The sequence below is a fragment of the Ischnura elegans genome, chromosome 3 (assembly GCF_921293095.1).
Source record: "Ischnura elegans chromosome 3, ioIscEleg1.1, whole genome shotgun sequence".
Taxonomy (NCBI): domain Eukaryota; kingdom Metazoa; phylum Arthropoda; class Insecta; order Odonata; family Coenagrionidae; genus Ischnura; species Ischnura elegans.
In genome coordinates this window covers 62,487,765-62,512,092 of record NC_060248.1, presented here as the reverse complement: position 1 = coordinate 62,512,092, position 24,328 = coordinate 62,487,765, and the positions used below count along the sequence as shown (strand labels likewise).

The 24,328-nt window shown below is 36.5% G+C and overlaps 2 protein-coding genes across 5 annotated transcripts in view; one reads left to right on the top strand and one right to left on the bottom strand.

The window, feature by feature from the left end:
• Positions 1-3,269, top strand: part of LOC124155910 (small G protein signaling modulator 1-like) — a 269,608-nt gene extending 266,339 nt beyond the window's left edge. For all 4 annotated transcript variants that reach the window (XM_046530127.1, XM_046530126.1, XM_046530125.1 and 1 more), the window contains one exon: positions 282-3,269. In XM_046530127.1, coding sequence (XP_046386083.1) covers positions 282-370 — 89 coding nt within the window. In that variant the 3' untranslated portion in view covers positions 371-3,269. The remainder of the gene's footprint in view (positions 1-281) is intronic.
• On the bottom strand, positions 3,086-23,586 carry LOC124155912 (inositol oxygenase). Its single transcript, XM_046530130.1, has 7 exons — positions 23,427-23,586; positions 11,556-11,675; positions 7,339-7,608; positions 5,598-5,734; positions 5,285-5,419; positions 4,669-4,764; positions 3,086-3,491 (listed from the first exon to the last, which is right to left on the bottom strand). Exons 1-7 carry the CDS (start codon positions 23,442-23,444, stop codon positions 3,383-3,385), a joined length of 885 nt encoding a protein of 294 aa, XP_046386086.1. The 5' UTR covers positions 23,445-23,586; the 3' UTR covers positions 3,086-3,382.
• Positions 23,587-24,328: the final 742 nt, after the last annotated feature.

Genomic DNA, 24,328 nt, shown 5'->3' with positions numbered 1-24,328 from the left:
ACTAGCTCTCTACCACCCAGCCGCCAGCAGTTCGGAAAAATGGTGTAGGAAGGAGAGACAGCTATGGGGTATATTTGAGAAATGTAGAGTGGTACAATGGCATTAGACAATTTAAATTCATGTTTCATGAAAAGTTTCAAGTGTGTTTCCACATGTGTCTCCATTCCACCAAGTATCCTTGCTTTCCATTAAAGTTGTAGCTATTGGTATTTTGGCTCTTGTGTATGTTGAGTCTATGTCTGATTAATGAATTCATCCTTTACCCTTATTTTATTTCACAGAAATGGCAGAAAGACATGATGCAAAGGCTGTATTATCGTTAGCTAGGGACTTAGTTCTCCAACTCCAGACACTCATCGAAAACAAATGAGATGTAAGAAGCTGAGTTTCATTCTAAAAAGTGATAAGAGGTAAAAGCCATACGAATCTCCCCCTCCTGGTAGAATACTACTTGTGGCCAGGAAAGTATATACGGTTCATTCCTCATGTACAGTTGCAGGTAAACTGTTAAATATATATTATATTTAAATCATTGAAGTATATTGCACACATTTATACATGTGCCCCATTGATTCACTTGCCCTTCAATGTCCCTTTCCATTTTTGATAAATGGACCAAGTTAAAACTTCAAAAGAATATATGTCTCCCCTGTCATAGGGTATGCCCTCATCCTGAAATTCTACCATCAGCTTTGCTGTTATTTGTAAATTTTTGTTGGAATTTTGATCAATGCAGTGTATTTTTAATGCGAATATCATTCAAATACTGCATTTAGTTGGTTGACGAAGACTAAAGAAATTTTATCAGTACTTCAAAAACTGCTGGTTGTTAAACTGTTGATGTGAAAAGTATGTATCAGGCATGGCATTAACTTTTGAATGTACCTGTATCGCATGTTCAATGGTATTAGAAAATGATCTCCGTGCCATAGAGATAATGTTTGTTATTAATATCAGGATGTATATTCTGCAGTTATTTTTAAAATACAAAAATAAAATTTATGTATATGGAAATATTGTATACATATATCACAATCTAATATCTCTACATGGTAAATAATTATATTTATATATATTTTTGTGATGACTGTTCTACAAAAGCAAGATTTTCATTTTAGAGGTGATCGAGTTGATGTGTGTAATGAATTTGAAGAAAAGTTTTAGCCTGTTGATTTTTATATTTAATATTGAAATATGTTTTATTTTTCCCAATTTCAATTGATATCAGTATTTATGTTACACAAATTAAGCATTCCAATTTTTTAAATTTTGGCCTTGAGGAGCCACATCAGTGATGTATTTTGCATCAACAATGTGATGGGGTAGTTGACATTTTCTCTGGACGTACTTACAAGAATTGCTAAGGACCCTACTTCTTTGTATTTTATGTGTCATAAAATAATCTTCAATGAGGCGGGGCTTAGATATATTGTAAAGGAAATACTGTATTGAAAGTATGTGCTTCTTCTGCTTGCCCTGAGCTGAAAAATAATATGAAAGATAATGATCGAGGCTTCCTTTCTCTGAAAGGAAAAATTTAGGCTTATTTTTAATTATTCAATCCCATTGAAATGGACTTGTTTCTTACTGTGATTATTTAGTGTCATTCAGAACTCTTTAGCTGTTGTGTACATTTAGTGTATGGTAATATTTTTTATATCAATGGTCCTTATTTTATGATAAGAAGCTTTGTGATCATGTATTCATCAATCATATCTTTCTCATGTAAAAGTCGACAAGATTGCTCTCTCTATGTCAACAGATGCCCTTCTTTACAAGAATTTCTGTAGAAGAAAGGATCTTATGATCATCTGCTATCACCCACCCATATGTGCACATTTTTCACTATCTAAATGTTTATAACAATGATAGGTACATATATCATGCCTGATTTGACTAGGAATAGTAGTCAGTATTTTTTTTTATTTTCATAAAGTTCATACACTGCCTGAGTGCTGATCTTTAATGCAAATTTTATGTATTGTTTTATGGTTCACGTGCCAAAAAAAAGTTTCGTGGTAATTTCATGGAAATTTACTTTTACTTCTCATCCTTTTGCCATGATGGTAACTTATTGAGGTGGTGAATCAGTAGTTCTTATGCCAAGTACCATTGATGTATTTGGCCTCGAAAGAATCATACCACCTTTTTCTCTGTGCCTTAATCTGTTATTATTATCCTCCATAGAAAATAGCTTGATGTTAAAGATAATAGGTACTAATGTAAATTTTTAGGCAATGATGCACAGCATTAAATTGATAATCAATGCAAGTATTAACAGAAACGTGCAAGTCCCATAGGAGCACTACCAAATACAAAATTATGAGTTATCATAAGAGTGCATGTATGGATTAATGACTGGGTAATATTTTTCTCCACGAGGGCATAGGAGCAACCTTGTCGAAATGTGTGACAGTGAAACATCATACAAGGAACATTCCTGCTCACTTTGCCACAACCTTCATATCATTTTTCTGTGTTTGTGTCTCAGGTTTGGCAGTTTGTATGCTATGCCATTGTATATGTTCCTCAATACATACAGAAGACCCATCATATCATAAATTTACTGGACCCTTTATGTGGATTAAAGAAGTTAATGGTGTTGCTTTCAATATTTTATCTCCTATCAAATGGAACAATATTGTATAATATGCCATTTCTCTTAGCCAACTTGCTGTATGATACTCCTTATGCATCACCTAATTTCAGTGGCAAAGACTTAACTATCATCGCACAAACGATGGCGCCAATTATGAAAGAATTTTTATTTATTATTGCAATTAAAGGTACCCTTAAAGTTTCATGTGTTGACTTTTGGGAAAACCCATAGTTGCCATAAAAAACTGTGTCAGTGTGGAAGCTGTTTAATTCCTCTCTCCAAGTCAGTGTACTTAAGAAAAGACATGCTATGTTGCTTCAAGATTGTTGTTATTGATTATTTTGCTAACTGTTGATCATATGATTCTCAGATATATAATTAGTGAAATGGCAAGTTTTAGTGTCACTTGTGGTTAGCTGTAAAAATGTATCTGCATCCTCAACACTGGAATCCTTTGCTTACCTATTTTGACAAATGATAGTGCTATTGAAGAACAAAATAGTTTTTCACTTTTAATGATTTTATTACATAAAAAACTTTGCTTTTAATGCCAAATAACATACAGCACTTATGTTTTAAAATTAATGTATCCATTTCAAGAATTACTTGTATGCATACAGTCATTTTCTTTGTGTGCCAAATAACAGATATTAAATCCTCTAATTGAAAATCTTTCACAAACAGAGTACTTATTTCATAGATAATTTTAAACAATCCTAATACAACAAAAATAGAAGAATAATAAGTATTTAATAATATACACATGTACATGCTGTGAGTATGTCACCAACTCAAAGCGCCTGGCATATATTTGTCAATTAGTTTCTGATAATAGGGAGTCAAAGCTTCAACATCAGGAAATTCTTCACTTTTGGTGTACAGGTCATATTTACTGTAAAAAAAGGAGAAAAAAAATTAGACTATGCTTTAATCTAGCTAAAAAATTTCTAGAACTAAATACAGATACTACCCAGGTAGAGCCTCATAAAATGGCCTCCCAACTTGAAAAAAGTTAATGTCAAAGGAGTAAAACTATGTATAAGTGACCTAAAATCGTGGTAGATATAATTTTCCCAGCTAAAAAAGCGAGTTATAATTTCTTAAGTGGTTGGCCAATTATGATTGCATCATCGTATATGGGTTTACTCAGCCCTATATTTCCGATCGTACCACTTAATTGTGGTCTTTTCATCTGTTTCTCTGTCAAAAAGACGCCTAAAAACAATGTCAAGTACTAGCAACCAGACTACTGATTTCAGGTGAGTATGGAGACAGTATTGTTCATATTACTCCACCCATAATGTGCCATTAAATGAGCCAGTTCTCCATTTGAAAACACTTCACTGAAAAATTATCGTCGACAGACCCATATGTGAATTAAACCTGTTTAAAGATGGGTGATGTAGTTGGCCTGTTCCATTTTCCACCCAAACTTTTGATCATGATTCTCCAAAAATATTGAGTCTTTTTCCATCTGTGATAGCTTTTCCCAAAATAGCACCCTGGTAGAAAAATGTGGCCAAAAATTTGAATGTGAAATGTTCCACCTCCCTCTGTATAGGGTGCAAAGATAAGTTAATGCTGATCTGGCAATATTATGTAATAATAGATGTAAAAAGCAGTATTAACTAGGTGATGCATATGGCAAGAAAAATTATAGGGACTGTCTTAGCATTTTCTTGAGTTAGGCCCAAAAATGATAGTTTTGAATATAGGCATATGGTAGATACGTATGGGGGATACAAAGGGTGCATGCCCCCCCCCCCTTGTGGTCCTGCATTGCCAAACATTTAGAACCACAACTTTAACTTTTTTATATCATAAGATGGAATTGCCTTGTATATGTGTATAGTCAGTTAAAATAAAACTTTCTTAAAATTTGCATTTAAATTTAACTTGATTATTTTTTTTACGATAAAAGTATAGGTAGCTCAAAATATCTTCTGCACCCCCCCCCCCCCCCTCCAGTTTTTTTTCTGTATCCATTATTGAGATAGGCTGGCAGATTTGAAGGAATTTCAAGTTCAGTATATAGCTGGATCCAAACCAGAGTGACTTAGGGTACTTACTTGAACTCCAAAACCCAAGGAAGCATTTCCAGGTCCTTCTCATTGCAAAGGTGCATGTAATCACCTCCAGAATGCCATGGATAAAATGAATGGAACCTGCAAGACAATATGCTAGCGTTACTCTTAAATGTGAAGTTGCATTGACTTCGAGTTTTCACTAGGAATTGCATGAGATATTTCTCACATTGTATTCCAGATTTTCTCAACTTCTCATCGTTTCTTGATGATGCTGCCTCTTACCATAATTTCAAAGTGGAGAGGTAAGTCATAGTGAAAATTCATCGCTTCCTTCCCGTTGTTTTCCTAATGAGTGCATCTTTAGCATACTTGGAATATGTACTCTTTTCTATTTCATTCATCTAGTATTTTATGGATTTCACTCTTAAATCAAAGTAATTTCTTGTAAATAATGTATAAAATCACCTTGATGGGGTAGTAAAGCTCAACTATTTTACATTTAAGTCTAATTTCATTCTAATGAAATGTTACTGGTGCAGCTACTATTGCTATCCTCTGAGCTAAATGGAATTTGACTTTGTGTTTCAACAAGAGGAGAAATCACTATCTATTGTATCTTTTACTTCTAAGAGTTCAGAAATCTATTCATTTGACTTACCTAATCATGTAAAAGGCCTCTTCAGGAAGACTGGCATGGTTATGTTTCATTTGTCTGTATAGATATTCATCATGTCCCCAAGACATTATCACATTTTCTAAGCCACAATTTGGCTTATAAATTCCATATTTGGAGCTACATAAAATAATATTTGGGGAAGATAAAACCATTTATTAATGAATATTGCGATTGTATCATCATCATAGGTTTGTCATCATTTTTACTTTTAATTAGACATCATCCATCTCTGGTTATAGTTAATTAAATCATAAGTATCCCCAGAGGATAATACGTTGCACTTTGAATCACTTACCTGTAAAGGGGATTTTTTCCATCAGAGTTCTGTTCGAAACTTGTGTCCCTATAGACTATTGAGTCAGCCCAAGCACAACCAACTGGAAATGTGTCTCCCACCACAGCCCATTGTGGTTCATTGTAAAATGCCATCACCTGGAATTCAAATTTAATTACTGATTTGAATGCATCATACATGTACCTACATGAAGGGAAAGTAAGTTTAATGCATGCACAGAGAGAATTATTTGGCATGCGTTAAATTTTATGTGAAATTATAATTGGCATTTAAGATCTATCAAGTTTTTAAACCAATAGTCTTTGTAGACAGGGGATGATTTTGTATTTAGAGGGTATAAGTCGTCCTAATTTTTCTTTTCCATTGAAAATCAATACATTCTTTTGGTCCTTCAGATATTTACTTAATAGTTTAAAGTTGGCCCTTTTAGAGCCACATCACCCAAGTAAGTATGTTACAGAGTATAATGTTTATATCATTGTTTTTACGCATGTGTCCCAGATTACCATATATGCCACCTACTCCTCCCCTGCTAAACAACTCTATGGGTGGCTTGCAGTGTTATATGTCGACGTACACAAGTATGTAAATTCAGAGATTATGTAAGGTAGGCAACCCACATTTAAGTTGTGCGTAGTATTTGCCTACCTGTAGACTGGTTAGTGTAAAACGTGTTCTGAAATTTTTTTGGTGCTTTCATGTTTAAGGAAGTAGACCTGCAAATTTCACAGTTAGTGATATAAATTCTCTTCATTAAATGTTACAGAGACTGACTATTATTTATTTAGACTGTCTGATAGGTATTAATTTAGTGGCATTAATTGAAGTCAATCCTTTATCGAAAATCATTCTTTTATTCCGATTCTTTAGCATGCACAGCTTTATCTGTAGTGATAGATTGTACTTTTAATAGATTTACAATTCATTTGGCATTTTTCATATGAAATAGATAAATAAATCTTTGTGTTTCACATTTTAAGTGTTTAAATTTTATACGCCATATTTAAGTTATCATACATTTTTATATTTTTTTTTCTTTTTGTCAATTTGGCAATTTTACATCAGGCCATATCTCCCTGCGGCTCTATGTGAGCTTCTCTGGTCATATTCTCATCATTCTGAAGGACTTACATGACCACCTGAGATGAGTTCAGTGCTACCCATTTAATCCATCCAATAACGTCAGGTATGTTTTCTATCGAACTTGTATGAGTTTTAATAAATTGTTCTCTTATTTCGTCTAATTTTGAAGAATTGGAAGTAAAATTCAGATGCTGGATTTTTTAAAAAATTCAAAATATTTGAGTCCATATTGGCGTTCTTTATTAATTGATATTTTTCTTTTTATTATATTCTGGGCCATCGGCATTCATCATTATTATTTGTAATTTTAGTAACTTTATACTTATAATTATTTTATTTACCTATTGTGCATACTTTGTAGTTAATAAATCGATTTATTTTTCTTGATCTCAATGATATAGTAATGAATAACGTCTTGGAGTAAATGTCTGGGAATGAATTGCAAAATTGTTTGCCAACATTGTGATATATTTCTTATATCTTCTTCAGGGCTACGAATCATAATGGTTGGAGTAAATTAATATATGAAGGCATGGAAGATTTTTTAAATGTTTTTTTTACGATAATAGAGTTAATTATTCCCATGACTACAAATTAAATTAAATCCCTAGGACTTCAAAGTGATAGATTACTGTGGCTGTGGTGAAATTCATCGTACCTTGCCAATATCATGGATGAGTCCTGTTAGCTGGAACCATTCTTTGTCTGGGTGCTCTTGTCGGATCCGCTCAGCCGTTTGGAAACTGTGCATTATATTGGGAACATCAACATCTGGGTCCGATTCGTCCACCAGGTTATCAAGTTGCTTGATGACATCCATCACTGTAGCTTTGAACGTGTTGAATCCGCACCATTTTTTATGCTGCTGCTTCACAAAATCCATCGTCATATGCGTGTGCATTTGTGTGTATGTTTGGCGAACTCTTTCCTGTGTGGAGGGAACAAAAAAATTTGGAAGATTATTCTATTTTATTTCGTAATACAGCAGAAGTGATTCCTCATTTGAGGGTTGAATCTTAGACTAAGGCTGTTTCTGAAAGACCCAATAATGCTATCTTCTCTGTGTAAGAAGGCGTTACATCACATCAAAATCACTCATCAATAGTAACATAATGAATTTTCTATCGGTGGCATGATTTTGACGTAATGTTTAGTTCATTTCCGTAATGAAGATGACATCGTCTAATCTCTAGAAAAATATTTTAGCGTAACATATTTATAATGAAAAAAATATACTACTGACTCTAATATCGGGGCTGGGCTCTGGAAGATTTGGATATGATACAACTCATACTTACAACCATAGGACATGACTTTGATATCCATGCTAAAAATAAAATTACCGATTGCAGCGCCGCATCCACCTTTATTTCGGGTACATAGCACAATTGTTCCAATAGTACTATCGTTTTGTTTTTTTATCAACTAATGAAAATATAATAACCTCTCTGGTAGTAAATTTAATTTAGTTTTGATTTTTATGCGAGCATCGTTCCTATACAGTCACAGTATTCGAGTTATTCACGAAAAATGTGAAAAAGCGACTGTTAAAGGCTACACCAGGCCCCTAACTTTATTCCTCATTGGTCAGGAATTTAAGTGGCTTGCTCAAGAAGGTTGGACCAAACACGGCAAAATGAAAATAAAACGATTTTACCATTTAATTGCCCGTTTTAGACGTGTTTTGATAGGACGAATTTGACTGAGCCTTAAGAAGACGCGTTACTGCCGCTCTATCGGTCGTATATTGGCTCGATTTCTTGACGTAAAACTTGTTTAAAATTTATGTTAAAATCGTCACATTTTCAGATTGTATTACGTTAACTTTCATTGATAGAAAAGTTTTATCACAAACATAAAGAAAATATCTCAAGAAACTAATTTGTCAACATTTTCATATTTAAGATACAGGCAGGATACAAGGCTCTATAATAAAAACCATTAACCTTTCAAGATGTAAAAGTTTTGAACAAGCAGTGAGTCGTGTAATTCGACCGGTTAAGAGGAAGCGATTATTCTAATGGAGGGGGTAATTCAGGAGTTAGCGCTCATGGAGAAAGGCTTTGGGAAGCTTGAAGTAAATTTTCAGCAACTTTTATCTGACAGAGGAACTGGTTGAACTCCTCCCTCATCCTATACTCTATTTATATTTCCATAAATATTATTCTTTGGCAATTAAGCTTTTACTTTATTGCTTCAGCATGAACTTATTTATTAATCTTTTTTCTTGCCATTACTGCGCTAAAAATCTTGGCGATGGGTGACATTTTTATCGCCAGCTTTTTACGCTATTTTATGCATACGCTATCCGCAATAGATCCCAAGGATGCAAATACAAGGGGATAAAGCTTTCATATCGCGGGAAGATTCTTTAGTGAGGATACATTAGTTTGAAGATCGCCAGCTAATGCCTGAAAGACCACAGGAGGAGGTGAAAAAGACGTTTTAGGCAGGGAAACAAAAGGCGTGGGGAGCGCACCGTATTCGCCATAGCGATTTTGACTATAGAAATCAATGGTAATAGGTAAATCTACGGAAACTCGTAGGATTTTTCTTCTTCTTCTTAGGGAAATCCTTCCATAGAAACATTAAATAATGATTTCGCTAGTTGTGGCCTATGTCACCCTAATGACAGAATTGGGATTTCTCGATCGAACTCCTTCCATCCCTACCCTTAGTGAAAAAACTGTTGGATTTTAACAGTTACTGTTGGATTTTCTACAGTTACTGTTGGATTTCAACAATTACTGTTGGACTTCAGCAGTTACTGTTGGGTTTCATCAGTCACTGTTGGATTTTCTACGGTTACTGTTGAGTTTCAACAGTTAGGCCCCTATTAGCCAAGGCAACCAGACGCGCCACCGGTGGTGCGTCCGGTGGCGCGTCTGGTTGCCTCGGCTAACAGGGGCCTGAGCAACCTAAGGTGGAAGGCGCGGTTTTGGGGATCAGGCGACTGGTTTCGGTGGAAAGTCTGGTGGCGCGTCTGGTTGCCTTGGCTAATAGGACTCATTTGATTCTATGCCCCACGACTGACCAGTTCCACCGGACGCTCCACCGGTGGCGCGTCTGGTTGCCTCGGCTAATAGGGGCCTTACTGTTGAATTTTCTACAGTAACTGTTGGATTCAACAGTGGTCCCAATTAACTGTTGAAAATTTTAAGTTTTTTTCACTAAGGGTATCCTTTCCCACGAGACGTCTTCGGGCACCCATTACGGCAGCGCCTCCTATCGTTTTTTCCTTCCTCTGCCCCTCCCCTATGTGAGGTGAAAAGTCTCAGACGTAACAGATCCGGCCCTCAGGAGTGTATAACCCCGCGAGCCTGCCCTAAGTCCTCGTTTCTGTTGATAACAGGTCTTTCCAGAAGTTCATACAGTTTTTGACTGACTTTGGATGAGAACGCATTGAAACCTCATCGTCTAAATGCGGCCTCAAGAGGAGTACCATCAGAAATGAATAATAAGTTACTAGTTCCACAATAATTTAATCACTCGTGACAGGTTTCTATACAGTATATCATCATCTGGAATAAATCATTGTGGAACTAGCAGAGTTATATTCTTTCCTGATAGTTATTAAGGAGTTCCATCAAATAATTATAATAATAATAAATTTATTGTCCTAGGATAATATTTATTGGAGCATATGAAGTATGCACTTACGCAATTGGACTCCATAATATGAAAATACGGGGTAACGTAAATAATAAAATGAGAAAAAAATGCCTTATTGGATAATTACAACAGCAAAGTAACGCCTAAAACCATTGCATTTCTTAAGAGGAATCACTCCCACTCTACATATGTATATATATTCTATTACCCTTATGCACCCAGGTATTGAACTTCCTTCGCCTATAGTGACGCCTATGTCAGGTCGCGTCGTCCACTCTACTCGTTGTAGTTACTCCCATAGGTTAAAATTTGAGTAGCAAATGGTTTCTCTGATATGTTTCTGAGCGATTTATCATAAAAATGGGCTTAAAAATATTAACCTATCGATACTTCCACTACACAAACGGTCAGCATTCGCCCACCGAATCAAATCCGCTCATCTGATTGCACAACAATACGAATTCGCTCAGCTGGCAGTGTCAGGAGCATAAACGCTCAACTCCAGGCTTCGGAGGTGAGATTTTCTGCTCCCTCTACTGCCAGCTGAGCGCATTCGTGTTGTTGGGCTCCTTGATGAGCGGATTTGATTCGGTGGGGTATTGTTGAGCGCTTGTGCAGTGGAGGTGTCGCTATAGAACTGGAGATTGCTTCATTAATGTCCGGTAAACGTTCACCATTTGATGATGCGATATTTATTCTAATTTGAATATGGTCGTGAGTTCTAGTTAGCATTGTGGTATCAGTTAAGATTGACAATTATAAATGGAAGAAAGCATCAATTGACGTTTTCGTACGGAAAACATAGCTAACAAAAGAATAGCTAAAAGTCAGATCCTTAGAACTGCATCCCATTTGACTTGATAGTTTGAGGCGTGACTTGGTGAAATTGCTTCATGTCGCATAAAAACCTTAGTAAATTTCACAGAAATTATTTTAACAACAACCAGTCTCGTCACTGTACGATATCGTCGGGTGACCTGGCGATGAACTTGACGATTCCGCATGGCGATGAAGCTGGTCGTTATTAAAAACATTTATGTGAAATTCACAAGCATTTTTAGTCAACATCCTATTTGACTATTGCATATAGGCCACGCCAGAGATGGTGTGGTGTTATGATGAGAATTCGTAAGTTTTTTTTACGAGAAAAAGGCTATTCAAAAATATTCTCCATTTTTGTAGAAAGTCATTTTGAGCATAAATTCAGAGTTTTAAAATAACCCATGTGATCTGGAATGATCTTCAAAAGTTGCATGCGCTCACTTTAATGGGATCGTTGGGGTCGATGGAGTAATCTCTGAATGCCTTCAATGGTTTCTTCGCAAATGCTGCTTCGGGCCGTAACTGTTCCGATGGATCCAATATCATCACCTTTTCCGGAATCTGGAGAGAGAAATAAGAAAAAAAATTAATAACTTATTAATTCAGATGATTCTATCGAATAATAAATTCTCTAAATAGTTTTTAACAGCAATTAGAAATTTACATTCACGAAATTTTAGTAACCTCACCACACTTGGGTACGGAAACAAAGTTTTGGGGTACGCCAGTAAATGAGTCATTCATTTGTCTTCGGATATACTCAATATCCCTGTTCAATAATGGAAACATATCGTGCGATCAATTTTCCCATCGGCTTTCACAGTTTAAAGCTTGATGGAGGGCGAACTCCTATGTCGAGACACTTCAAGAACTTTCATTCAATCCAGCCAGGTAGTCATGGATTTCCGCTCTTCAGGTTTGTCTTTATATCTAGCGCCTCATCTATATGTATAAAAGAGGATGTCTGTTTGTCTTTTCACAATAAATTTCCATACAACTGCACCGATTACGACCAAATGTAGTACAAAGGTGCATCTTTTGCTCCAAATCCCCGTAGTGCTACTTTCGGTTGCTTGCGACGCGTCATTTGCGTTGTTTTCTCATTACCATTTGTTGTATAACATCATACAACTTCTGTGATTGGACATCCTGCCGGGTAGGCAAACCTCTTGACAGGCTCAAAGGGGGAAAAAACATAACTCACTTAAATATTAATCCTCTCGGTGCAAATCTTTTCGCTGGGGAATGCGTTCACACGACGTGTTTGATCTACGCGCCAGTGGCGCCGACTCCATGGGGCCTGAGGGGGCCCGAGCCCCCCCAAAAATTCGTTACAGATGTGAGGACACCCCTGCTATGCACGTACGGACACACATAATGATCAACATTGTGGGGTAGTGTAGGAATAAGCTAACCATGTGCCCGGTATACGGAAATAGTTTTTTTCCATTGTTTGATGTTCAACGTCTTCCAGTGGCGTAACTACGGGGGGATGAGGGAGATAGATCCTTCCTAAAGCCTAAGAGAAATTTTTTAAAATATTTAAAACTATTGTCTATTTTTGACATATAGTAACTACATTGGCTTAAAGTTCAATTTTTAGTGCCAAAACAATGCAAAATGTATTTCCAGTCATGTCGTTTTTCAAAAATTTACCAGATTTTGTTTAGGGGGTGAGAGTCGCCACCCCAGGCCAGCGCATATCCCCCCAAGGTATATTCCTAATTACGCCACTGGCGTCTTCCGTTCTCCGTCTTACTTCAATTTTGAGATAATGGTGGGGTACTTTGGCGGGGAGGGGGGGGGTGGTCAAAATTTCCCACTTCTCTGGGTACTATCCTTCCCGAGCAACGCAGGGTGGCCTGCTTTTCGAGCTAATAACGTTTTGTAATCACTTGAGATGATGGATCGATAATAGAAAGGGGGGTGGAAAGATCATCGTAAGACTAGGCAAATTCGATTTAAATAAGGACATCCCATGCTACTTTGAATTTACATACGCACGAATGATATTTATTACGGAGTATCCCCTCATACCTCGATCATGTCCTTGCGCATTATTCATCACACCCATCTAAGCCTACGATGCTTTTTTTTTCTTTATTATCCTCATTGCGGAGGGAAAGCCCCCCTTATACAGGTCGTGAAAATTATTCTCACTATTCTGAAAACCGTCGGGTTTCTTTTATGAATTTCAATGTCACTCCAAATGGATTTATTCAGGTACAAGCAGGCTACCAAGCGTCACTCGGGAAGGATAATACCCAGAGAATTGGGAAACTTCGAACCCTCACAATGTACTCCACGGTTGACTCAAAATTGAAGTAAGATGGAAAAAACGATTTTTGTGCTCCACACTCGGGCTCAGCTCATACCCCGCTTCACAACATTCATCATTATGTGTGGGTTCAAGCATAGACCATAAACGTAGATTGAATGCATTGCATACCCAGCGAAAAGATTTGCACTAAGAAGATTAATAGGCAAGTGTAGTATCCTTTGAGCCAAGTTTTCCATCTGAGAGTGTCAATAGGTGTGCTTACCCGGGAGAATGTCCTATCGCAGAAGTTGTATGATATGAAATAACAAACAGTAATGAGAAAACGAAGCAAAGGACGGGTTGGACGCAACCGAAAGTAGCACTTTGGGGTTTGGAAGTATGAGATGCACCTATGTGCTAACTTTGGTTGCAATCCGTGCAGCTGCATGGAAACGCATAGCGGACATACAAACAGATATCCTCTTTTATTTATTCAGGTATGTACGACACTTATTACTATAAGTAAGCAGCCGCTTTAGTTTCCCTCACTTCCGGGTTATTCACCCGTTCCTTTTTGTCCCTTGCATAATGTTGTAGTATTTTTTTTGGGAATTTTCTCTTATCGCATGTTTGACAGCTGCTAACAATGATCATCTGTCCTCCGATCACGGTTCATTTGCTATCGTATACGCCGACCTACACTTTTCTCCACAGATGTAAATGTTCTCCGAGGATTTCCTTTCGATGAAGCAGGGGCTGGGAATATATTAATGTCTCGTGTCCACTCTTATCGCCTTCCAACCTCTGACCTCTAGGACATACTTAAGCATTGACGTGTGTTTTGGATCACTTGACGTGGAGCGAGATCACGAGGAATGATTGCAACAAAGCCAACGGGACCCAGCAAACAAAGCACTATCGGGAATCGCCAATTAATTTCGTGTAGAAAGATAACTACATCGTGATGGGAAGAGGAAGATGAGAACAATCGTTGGAATTGAAAGCAGTGGAGCAAAATCTGTAAAAAAAAATAATTTTTGCCGTTTGTACCAGAGCCGTCGAAAGTGGGGGAGGGAGGAGCGAAGGCCATTCTCCTCAGAATTTATTTTATTTTTTTATTTAAATTATTTTATTATATTTATTTTATTATATTTAATTTATTATTTAAGCCAGAATTTATCCCTGGCCATTTTAAGGAAAATATAGGTATTATTAAAAACAATGAGAAATTAGTAGTTTTTATCCATAAAAATTTAATTTCACTTGTTTCATTCCTGCTTTTTCCCTCTGGTATACATTCTCTGACCCTCTTACGCTCTTCTATCTTTAAGCCCTCCTATTTGGCCCCCGATGAGGTTATCTCTAGAGTAAAAATAGTTCGACACCCCTGGTTTAATTATACGGCACCACAAACAAGCCATAAGTGCAAATGACTGCTAAAACGGAAGCGGTAGCGATCTGTTGAGGAAGCATGTAATTCGTTTTTATTAATATTATTTTTATTGTTATATTCATAAATTGTATAATTACCATCATACATAATATACATTATTATTAAGAAAATGCTTTCACTTGTTCACGTTAGCATAGGAACCCATTAAATTTAGTTCCTCAATGTAAAAAGTATTTAGTAGACAGTGGTTGCTTGTATACAGAAGGATTACTTCTTGGAGCCGTTTTCAATTTTTCTGCCCTCATTGTAATCTGACGGAAAGGATTTCAAGGTAGCTTAGGTATCAGACGTTGTTTTTATGTGAGTGAATTGTCCACTCCGGCTTTTTCCCCATATTATGCATTTCCTACTCTCAAAGAGTTCGCAAATAATACACGAAGCTAACAGCGAAAAAGGTTAGAATGGAGCAGATTTCTCGTGTTATCCCTCCTATTTGATATTAAAGAATAAATACCGTGGATCAAACAGAATGAGGAGTGTAACATTACGAAAGCACATGTATGATGGTGAGGTTTGAGGACTTTCCTGTCTTCGTGAAGTTGAAAGACCGGTGGTTACAGCGTTGGACCACTGACCGTAAAGTCCTGGGTTTAGTTTCCGGGTGAAGTTTTTGGATATCCCCAAACAAAAATTCTCGAAGTCAGATGTGGCTCACGGAAATAAATTCACCCCCTAATATTTATTAATACGTGAATTTCACACGACTGCTATGCCTGGGATAATCTCTACCTTCGTCTATCCAAACGAACCTACGCGTTCAAGTTATGAAGCGTGTGATAATGTAGAAGAGAACTATTTAAGGCTAGTATCATCATTAGAGAGGATTTTTCTCCGAACAGTTTAACTCGCTTCAAACTTCTTGCTTTGCTATTGGTGACTTTATTGAAATCGCAAAAAAATTATCAAATATTAAGATTGCGCTAATGTTCCATAATTTGAAAAACGACGAAATAAACGAAGCTTTTTTATTTGAAAGTTTTTCTTTCGATCCTAAAGTGTAAAAATGCTGCTACTCCTACTGGTATATGATGAAAAAAAATCCTCTCTACTTAAATTATATTTTCCGATGGCACTTTTTCCTAAAGAAATGTCGATCTTTTCGCAAATTTCCGAAAACAAACTCATTTCGGTTAGTAATATTCCGGAGTGGTCACAGACAGTGGCGCAGCGAGGGGGGGGTTTTAGGGAATAAACCCCCCCTCAGAGCTCAGAGAATTTTTTTAGTTTAATCCGTTTTACTTAATTGGATTAGCATTACTTTTAGCATAGTGTTAGGATTAATGAAATATCCCTCCGAAAACCGTAAAACTCACCATTTTGAACCATTGATCTTTAAAACTTTTCTGGAGGAGAGCCCCCGCACCTCCCACTTACCCTGGAGGGTAGGTATACAATACCCTACACCACTAAGTATTAGTTGCGCCTAAACCCCCCCCCCCCTAGCCTTAATTCTTAGCTGCGCCCCTGGTCACAGAGGCAGTAAAAATCCTAAAAGTGTTATTTTAGTTTAGTATACAGCATCGCAACAGAGAAGGATTTGAAAAATATTCTGGTTAATATGGGTAGGGTAATGAGTAGATATCAACTGAAAATAAGCACGAAGAAAACCAAGATCTTAGTATGCAGCAGAAGAGAAGAAGTCAAGACCAACATTAAAATAGGGAGGCAAAAACTGATAGGAGTGGATGAATTCTGTTATTTGGGAAGCAATATAACTAGTGACGGGAGAAGCAAGAAAGAAATTATCAGCAGAATAGCCCAGGCGAAGAGAGCATTCCACCAAAAGAGAGACCTGCTTACAGCGGGAAACTTAAATATGGATGTAAAGAAACAATTTATAAGAACCTACATCTGGAGTATGCTCCTATACGGAAGTGAGGCATGGACAATGACCGCAGCGGAGAAAACAAGGATAGAGGCCTTTGAAATGTGCTGCTACAGAAGAATGATGAAAATCAAATGGATCGACCGAGTTAGTAACGAGGAAGTCCTAAGAAGGGTAGGAGAGAAGAGAAGCCTCATGAAAACCTTAATAAGAAGACGGAACAACCTTATAGGCCACATCTTGAGACATGATGGCCTGATGAAGACAATCGTCGAAGGACAGGTGGAAGGCAAGAATGGAAAAGGAAGAACTCGAACAAAATATATGGAACAAGTAAAGAGAGATGTGAAAGAGAAGAAATACGTAGGAGTGAAAAGATTAGCTGATAGGAGAACTGAGTGGAGAGCTGCGTCAAACCAATCCTATGATTGTTGACCAGTGATGATGATGATACAGCATCGTCAGTACCACATTAGTTAGTGTCGTAATTCATTCCGATTTCAGGTGACAGAACAGGACTAATGTCGGTGAGTTTAGAGGAACCCATCCATTCTTTACATTGAGTTTGTAAGACCGTATGGAAAATTTGAAAGACCGATATTATTAAAGAAATTGTAACCCACATTCGTTACGGAATTCTTAATTGCCTTTAATGACTCTGTGCCCGCAAGGATGGATTTGCATAATATGCAACAGCCACAAATCTATTGCACTCTTGATATCATTGATGGAAACTTCATTCACAATGTTAACCAGAAATTTAGTTTTGAAGGTTGATTTCATGACTTACCAAGGGCTGATCCAGGATTTTTTTCTGGTGGAGGGGGGACACAGTCAAACGGTCTTCCCATATTTGAGATTAAAAGCAACATACAAAATTACTGTACGTAATATTCTCTTCATTTTAATATGAAAGTTATTAATATTACATTAAATTAATAAGACATTAAACTAATTAAATTAATATTACATTAAACAGACTCCGCAATACACAAAAACGAATGTAATGATAATGGTATAAAAAATCTTGTCTATTTTTTAAGTGTCTGGGAGGCACGTGCCCCCGCCCCCTTCCCCAAATCTACCTATGTGTATTACCCCTAACTAATTGCAAGCCATTAAGTATGCAAATTGAAGTCTTTAAGGGTGAAGGGTCGGATTTTTATCGGGGCTTCTTTGAGCCGAAAGTATTTACTTTTCGTGTTTCAACCACTTTTACTGATCGTCCAAGAACGAAACGCTCTACGGATAAAGCCTCTGCTCACTCAAAAATATCCATTTCAAAAGCAGTGTCCCAGTATTTGCCGAGTATTCTATGAAACTCGCTCCCTTTATGTGCGCTGTGGAAGGTTAATCTAGTCCCGAACAAAAGACCTCTCATCATATGTCTGCCCTCTGGCTGTCTCAGGCGATGTTAATCTTGCTCTTTGGGAATTCTGTCAATTTTGGTCTTTTTTTGTGATAGATCCGGTTTTTTCTCGATTTCATCACCGGTGTCCCAGAGCCACCATATATCTCCTCCACGCGACGCGGAACTGGGACTCAACATTTCAAAATAAAGTAATGTTCTTAAATGGATGCCCTGATACGTGGAATACACAAGTGGCCCATAAATAATTCTGCTTGAGCTCCAGATAAGTTGCCCGCAGTTCTGTGGTGTCACCCTATTGGAATGGGCGTAGCACTAGACTTACATGAAATACTATCTCCGAAATTGATAATGACTAATATACACGACTTGATAGCAGATGTTCTACTTTCGTGATGCTTTGATTTTTCCGTCATCCTATGGGAACCAGATTACGCCTCAATACGCGAGAGGATACACGTAATCGTGGGTATACGTCACCGGTGGCCTTGTTTGTAGTCAGCAGTCACTTGATATCTATCTCACTCTGACGGAAATAATACATCCATATTTAAAGATACATTCAACCCTTATGACTTCATGCTAACTGCGGAATTACCATCAGTAATCAATCGGCCAACATTGACCGCACAGTATTGAATATCATTACACAAAAATTAAGGAAATTTTTGATAACCATGAGAAACACGATAAGTAGTATAAACATTCACAGATCTGACTCCTCAGATGAGGAGTTACATTGTTCTGCAATGAAAATTGTCACCTCCTACGGGGATGATTATTGAACCCTCTAATATAATTTTTAATATAATCACTAATCTAATCAAATTGTTAAAATCGTCAAATATTATTGTATCCTTGAAACAAATGTAATGATTTTAGTCTTCTTTTGAGGAAGCAACATGTCTATTATGTATTTCATAAAATGTTTGTGACAAATATTGATCATTTTATTTATTAAATATGTTGTCAGTGGTGGAACTAGGAGTTTTGTTAGGGGAGCAAAGATCAGTTTTCTGCCCCCCCCCCCTCCACTCATCCTCCCTCGCTCCTTCTCCCTCCCTAACCCCCCCCCCACTAAAATATAATACATCAGTAAGCTATTTTTTTGAGATGCTGTACTTGATTTTTGAGATGTGTTGAAATTACACACCTTAAGTTTGCAATTAAGTAGTTTAATCAATATTATTGTTCATTGATTTATAAATTATTATTATTATCTTTAAATAATTTAATGAGAAAATTTAATAACTTTTTTAATAAACTTTTCAAAATTTTCCGCCCCATGAAATCTGCCACCTAGGGCACATGCCCCTCTGCCCCGCCCTATTTCTGGGCCTTTATGTTATTAATGCATTGTATGCCACAGAGTATACATTCAGTTTTAGTCCGCTACATTGTGCACAAGTGACGTAATAAAAGCGCTCAATATCGCAGTAACTCTCCCATTTTCATTTTATTATTAATTTGCTCTTTGTGATACCCCTTGCATATCATTCCAGTCTATTTTTCTTCATCGAGAACCTAATTGTTGATTCATTACTTCACCTAATTATATGTGATATAAATTGAAGAATAAAAACTCTTATGGGAGATTTTTATAGGTTGATCTTAAATTATTTATTAATCATACTAAATAAATCGACTCCAAAGTTCCAAAAATTCAATCGAGTATAATACGCACGTATTGGAGATAAGTCTTATCTTTATGGACGACGAGTATATTTTTATCTTTGCATAATGACGGGAATCAAAATCCACTTGAGCTGGCAGTGACATTAAGAGGCAGTCATTTATTTTTCGTCAATTTCGTCCGATATGATATACCCATGGGTTTCCGTACCAAAATCGTAGAAATATATATTCAACGTCACCACTGAGATACATTTTCAACAAAATTATCATCAAAATAGACATGAATGGAGATAGTTGCAGATAAAAACTACTTATCTCCTCAATTTCTGCAAATAGACGTCATATCATAAATATCTCTTTCGCTTCTACTCAGGAAAATTCAGACACAAGTACGGCAAATAGTGAAATTATACCTTAACTCGTTTATGAGAGTGTTTTCCTGTTTTTTTTTTCGATGATTTAAAAAATTTCTAACTGCTCTCCTGAATCTGATTCGCGGCGGTCGTTGCATACTTTTAAAATATTATGCTAATATGTGCTAATTTTTTCCCACTAGACCTAGGATTATTTCCATAATGAGCGTGAGGATAAAGATATCATATCGAAGACCTCTTTATCACAACAGCGATTTAAAGCTGCCCCCTCAAATTGTAGCGGGTAAACACATCAAATAATTTTATGAGCCATTTACCCAATATTTTCGTCATAAATTGCTTAGGAATTCATATTTTATTTTGCTTCCTGTTTCAGATCAGTGGAATATTATTCACGTTGGCAGTGGTTTCTCCCGCGACGAAACTGGGAGATTCAGCTTGTTCATTTTTCTGTCAATAACACGAAGTGTCGAATTCAAATTCGATTCATCATTTGCCAATTAAAAATTAAACCGCTGTTATTTAAGATTTTTACAAATTAACCTCATAGACAAAAATATTGTGAATGGGATCATTTTCCAGTATACAACCGTTTAATCAGTTTACAATTTTGAAGGTGAGCTTTATCCTTCATTATTTTTTGTGCGTATGAATTTATTGATTTAACCTCTGATTGGTTTAAATTGAGGATACAACTTAAAACCATGTTTGAGCCATGATAACGAAAGGTAGTTCCGTAAATCACGTTGTCAAACGAATAACTTTTTGACATTTTCGAGTGATTTGTGGAATAACTAATAAAATTACATGATTTTAAATTACATCATTGTATCGTTATCCCATAATTAAAAACTGAACCGCTGTTATTCAAGAAAACTTTTTTCGAGTACTTCTTTTCACAAAAGAGATTTTGAAGTCGTAATTTTACGAACGTGAACATTGAATTCCTCTTCCCTTTTGATCGTTTTTCCAACCTTCAACTCCTACCCGCGAAATAAGTTTCCATTACGAGACATTTCTGAATTTGATGGAAAATTTAGAGCCGAAACTTGTTAGGCGGTACTTTGAAGCCTTATTTCTCCTTCTTAGCCTACATTTATATTTAAGCAATATAATGATAGCCAACATCCGATCCTATTTGTTGTCAGTCTCGAGCACGAAAATAGCACGCGTCAAAGATTATGCGTTATTTTTCAAGAATAGCCTCTCTGCTCATTTGGAATAAATCCTCTGAGCGTGTTAACCCTTCAGGTGTATACACTGATTTTTTGTTTCGTTTTATGATATTTTGTGACATTTTCATAACGATTAGTAAAGAAATGAATCGTAAATATGAAATTCATTGAGTTTGGGTGGTGTCTCTTTAAATGTGATCAACCCTTTTTTTTTCTTCACAAATTGTTTCCTTTAGTTTTCCCCACGTAAATTATGTGCTTTTTGGTTTTAACGGTAACTAAAATTAATCATTTTAAAAGCTAAATAATTAGGTATTGTGATGTAAATCTTTTACGAATAGTTTGTAAATTGTACTTCATCATTTAAAATATGTGTACGAGAGCGAGATGGTAATGAATTAATTATTAGTAGTTAATTAGTACTAATTATTAGAGTAATTCCGCATATCAATTAGCCAATTAATTCGCTAATTGATATGCGGAATTTCTCTGTCATCACACATCATGGCATGACATTCATTCTTATGAAGATGGAATGTTTATCATTGGAGATATTTTCCTCATCAAAAAGTTATGTACCAGAGTCATCTCTGAATTGCGGCTTCAAAAGGCATCAATATTCACGGCAATAACCATATAACGACACTGTATTACGTACAGTAAATTTTGAGACGGCCAAAATGAATTGCAGAACCTCTGATTTCACATTTTAAGATTTATAAAATGTTATACAAAGACGGTTTCGATTGAATTGATACAAACAGGTAGTAATTTAATCAGAGCTGATTTAAAACTGCCGAACTAATGACCTGAGTTTACGTCCATAGTCTAGGTGCGATATCTTAATTCCCGGAAAAACTTTATCAATAGTACTAAGAACTTGAGATAAAGAAAAATAGATTTGCTGTTAAATCATATTGATTAATACACTAGAAAGATAAAATTACGATCTTTCCTAAACATTTATCAATGCGTTTATGCGATATTCAAACTATTTTTTTAAAATTGTACTCATCGACAAAATGATAAAATCCTAAAATAAAAAGAAGTAAATTTTTATTATTTAATCATCGATAGGCGTTACAAGACGTTTCTTTAAAAATTTACCGCCTTATGTGTATTTGAAATTTATTTACATTAATTTATCATATATTATTACCCTCTTCATCGACTGTATTGAACATTAATCTCTCCATTTTAAGCACTGTTCTTAGCATTCATAGCCACATTAATTACGAAGGCATTTTAAAATTTGTAAAACCGACGTTCACTCGTGATAAAAACGATAAAGCGCTATAATGTAGGATTTATTTGCCTAAAACATGATAAATTCACTTCTATTTATTTGTTTTGAAATTCCGTTTCAAGGATGTTAACGTGACGTTGTGAATTTTCTATGTTTCCTATGTACACAAAAATAGCAAAATCTCGCAGTAGATCAGACAGAAATTGGGACGTTAACTTTGAAATGCGTTCATCTATATCTACACAGTACCCCGCAAGCCGCCTCAAAGGCACATGGTGTTCGGACATCAACCGCTTACACATAAAAAGGGGATTTTCTAACAAAATTACGCCCAGACTTTATTGAAGTCCTTTATCGTGCGAGGGAAAAATTAATTCCAATACCTATCCGTTCGGCAAAATATCTCTTTTAATTTATCGTTTATGTCGGACCTGGAAATATGGGAGGATTCTAATGTGATGTTCTCACTATCGATCCAAAGAATATTTTTTCTTAATTTCTCAAACAGTCTAAACCCAGCGCGTAGCCTCCTAACTCTGGTGGCTCCCAGCTTAATTTGTTAAATATCCGTGTAACACCAGTGCGACATAGGCGCTCATCTTCCTCTTCCGGTCACGAAGTCAATTAAAGTAATTATGGTCATCTGCCAGGAACTTTTAATTTACTAGCTTTAAGAATAACTCCTCTTCACATATAAATCACTCGTAGCCGTTAGAGGCGCGTCCCAGAAGCTGGATATTGTCAAGGGTATTCTTGCAGGTTTTGTGCATTGTTTTTCATTTTTCCAAATATAACAGGTTATTTTTTTGTACATGAAGAGATTTTCATACTTATCTTCTTTTTATTACTCATCCGCAAAACGCTTGACGAATCTTGGAATCTTTAGGGCTCTGCCTCGCGTATTTACTATGGGTACCGTGTTGGGAAACGAGAAAGAGAGAGGGATCAGTCAAGCAAAAGGGTTCGTGCACTCACCATGACTTTGGCGCTCATCTTCCTGGTCTTCCGGGGATGTTCCCGTTGTTCCCTTCGAGGTGCTTGGGTGCTAATAAAACTCCCGAGTTGATGGCAGACAAGGATAGCTCCTCCGTGGACGACACTTCGCTCTCTTGGCGTCGAATTACGATTACAGCGCAAATTAGCTCTCCAGGAACATATAGCGTTCACGATCAAGGGCGGCGAGGTCAAAGATCATCGTGCTGTGACCTCGAGTTCACCTTCTCCGATAGCGGTTTGAAGAATGGGGGAAGTGACATCTCCCCCAGCGGGTTTGTCACCAAACACTTCATCACATGTCGCATGCCGAAAGGAAGACGAAATTCTTGCGTTTTTGTATATGTACCTAAAACCGTCAAAGGAATTCTCCGCCGATTACGTGTGACGAGGATTGGTTAGAATTTTGTCGAGGAAAATGAAAGGCTTTCTTCACTGAAAAAAAATTACAATAAATGTGACGGCATTAATCAATTGTCATCTATGAGATACTCATGCGACCCAGTTTATTTAGCTAATTTTCTATCGACATTTTCATGTGATAGCTTTCATGTTTGTTATAAGTGACGTGTATTATTCATACTCGCCTTCATATTAAATTTTTCACTTTTCAAACTTATTGGCTTATTTGGGCTATTTAATTAAAAAGAATTTCCGCTTTAATTACTATCTTTGTCACTAGCAAAATGCTTGTGCAATGAAAAATGTTCATTTCACCCTCTGACTAGTTCATTCCGTTAATCGTTGAAGGGTTGAGTTGTCCTCACCACTGACAGCAAATGAAACGCACGATAATTAGTAGAAGTTTCCCAAAAGACGTCATTTCAATAACATGAGTTGGATAACGTGGCATTATCTTTTCTTTAACTTACATCTAAAGAAAA

Bases quoted from the DNA above. Each gene is read 5' to 3' on its own strand.
- LOC124155912 (XM_046530130.1), bottom strand. The intron at 5,735-7,338 runs GTACGATGAATT...TTTGAATTCCAG, and splicing joins TCATCCATGATATTGGCAAG to GTGATGGCATTTTACAATGA. The intron at 5,420-5,597 runs GTAAGTGATTCA...TATTTTATGTAG, and splicing joins GGAAAAAATCCCCTTTACAG to CTCCAAATATGGAATTTATA.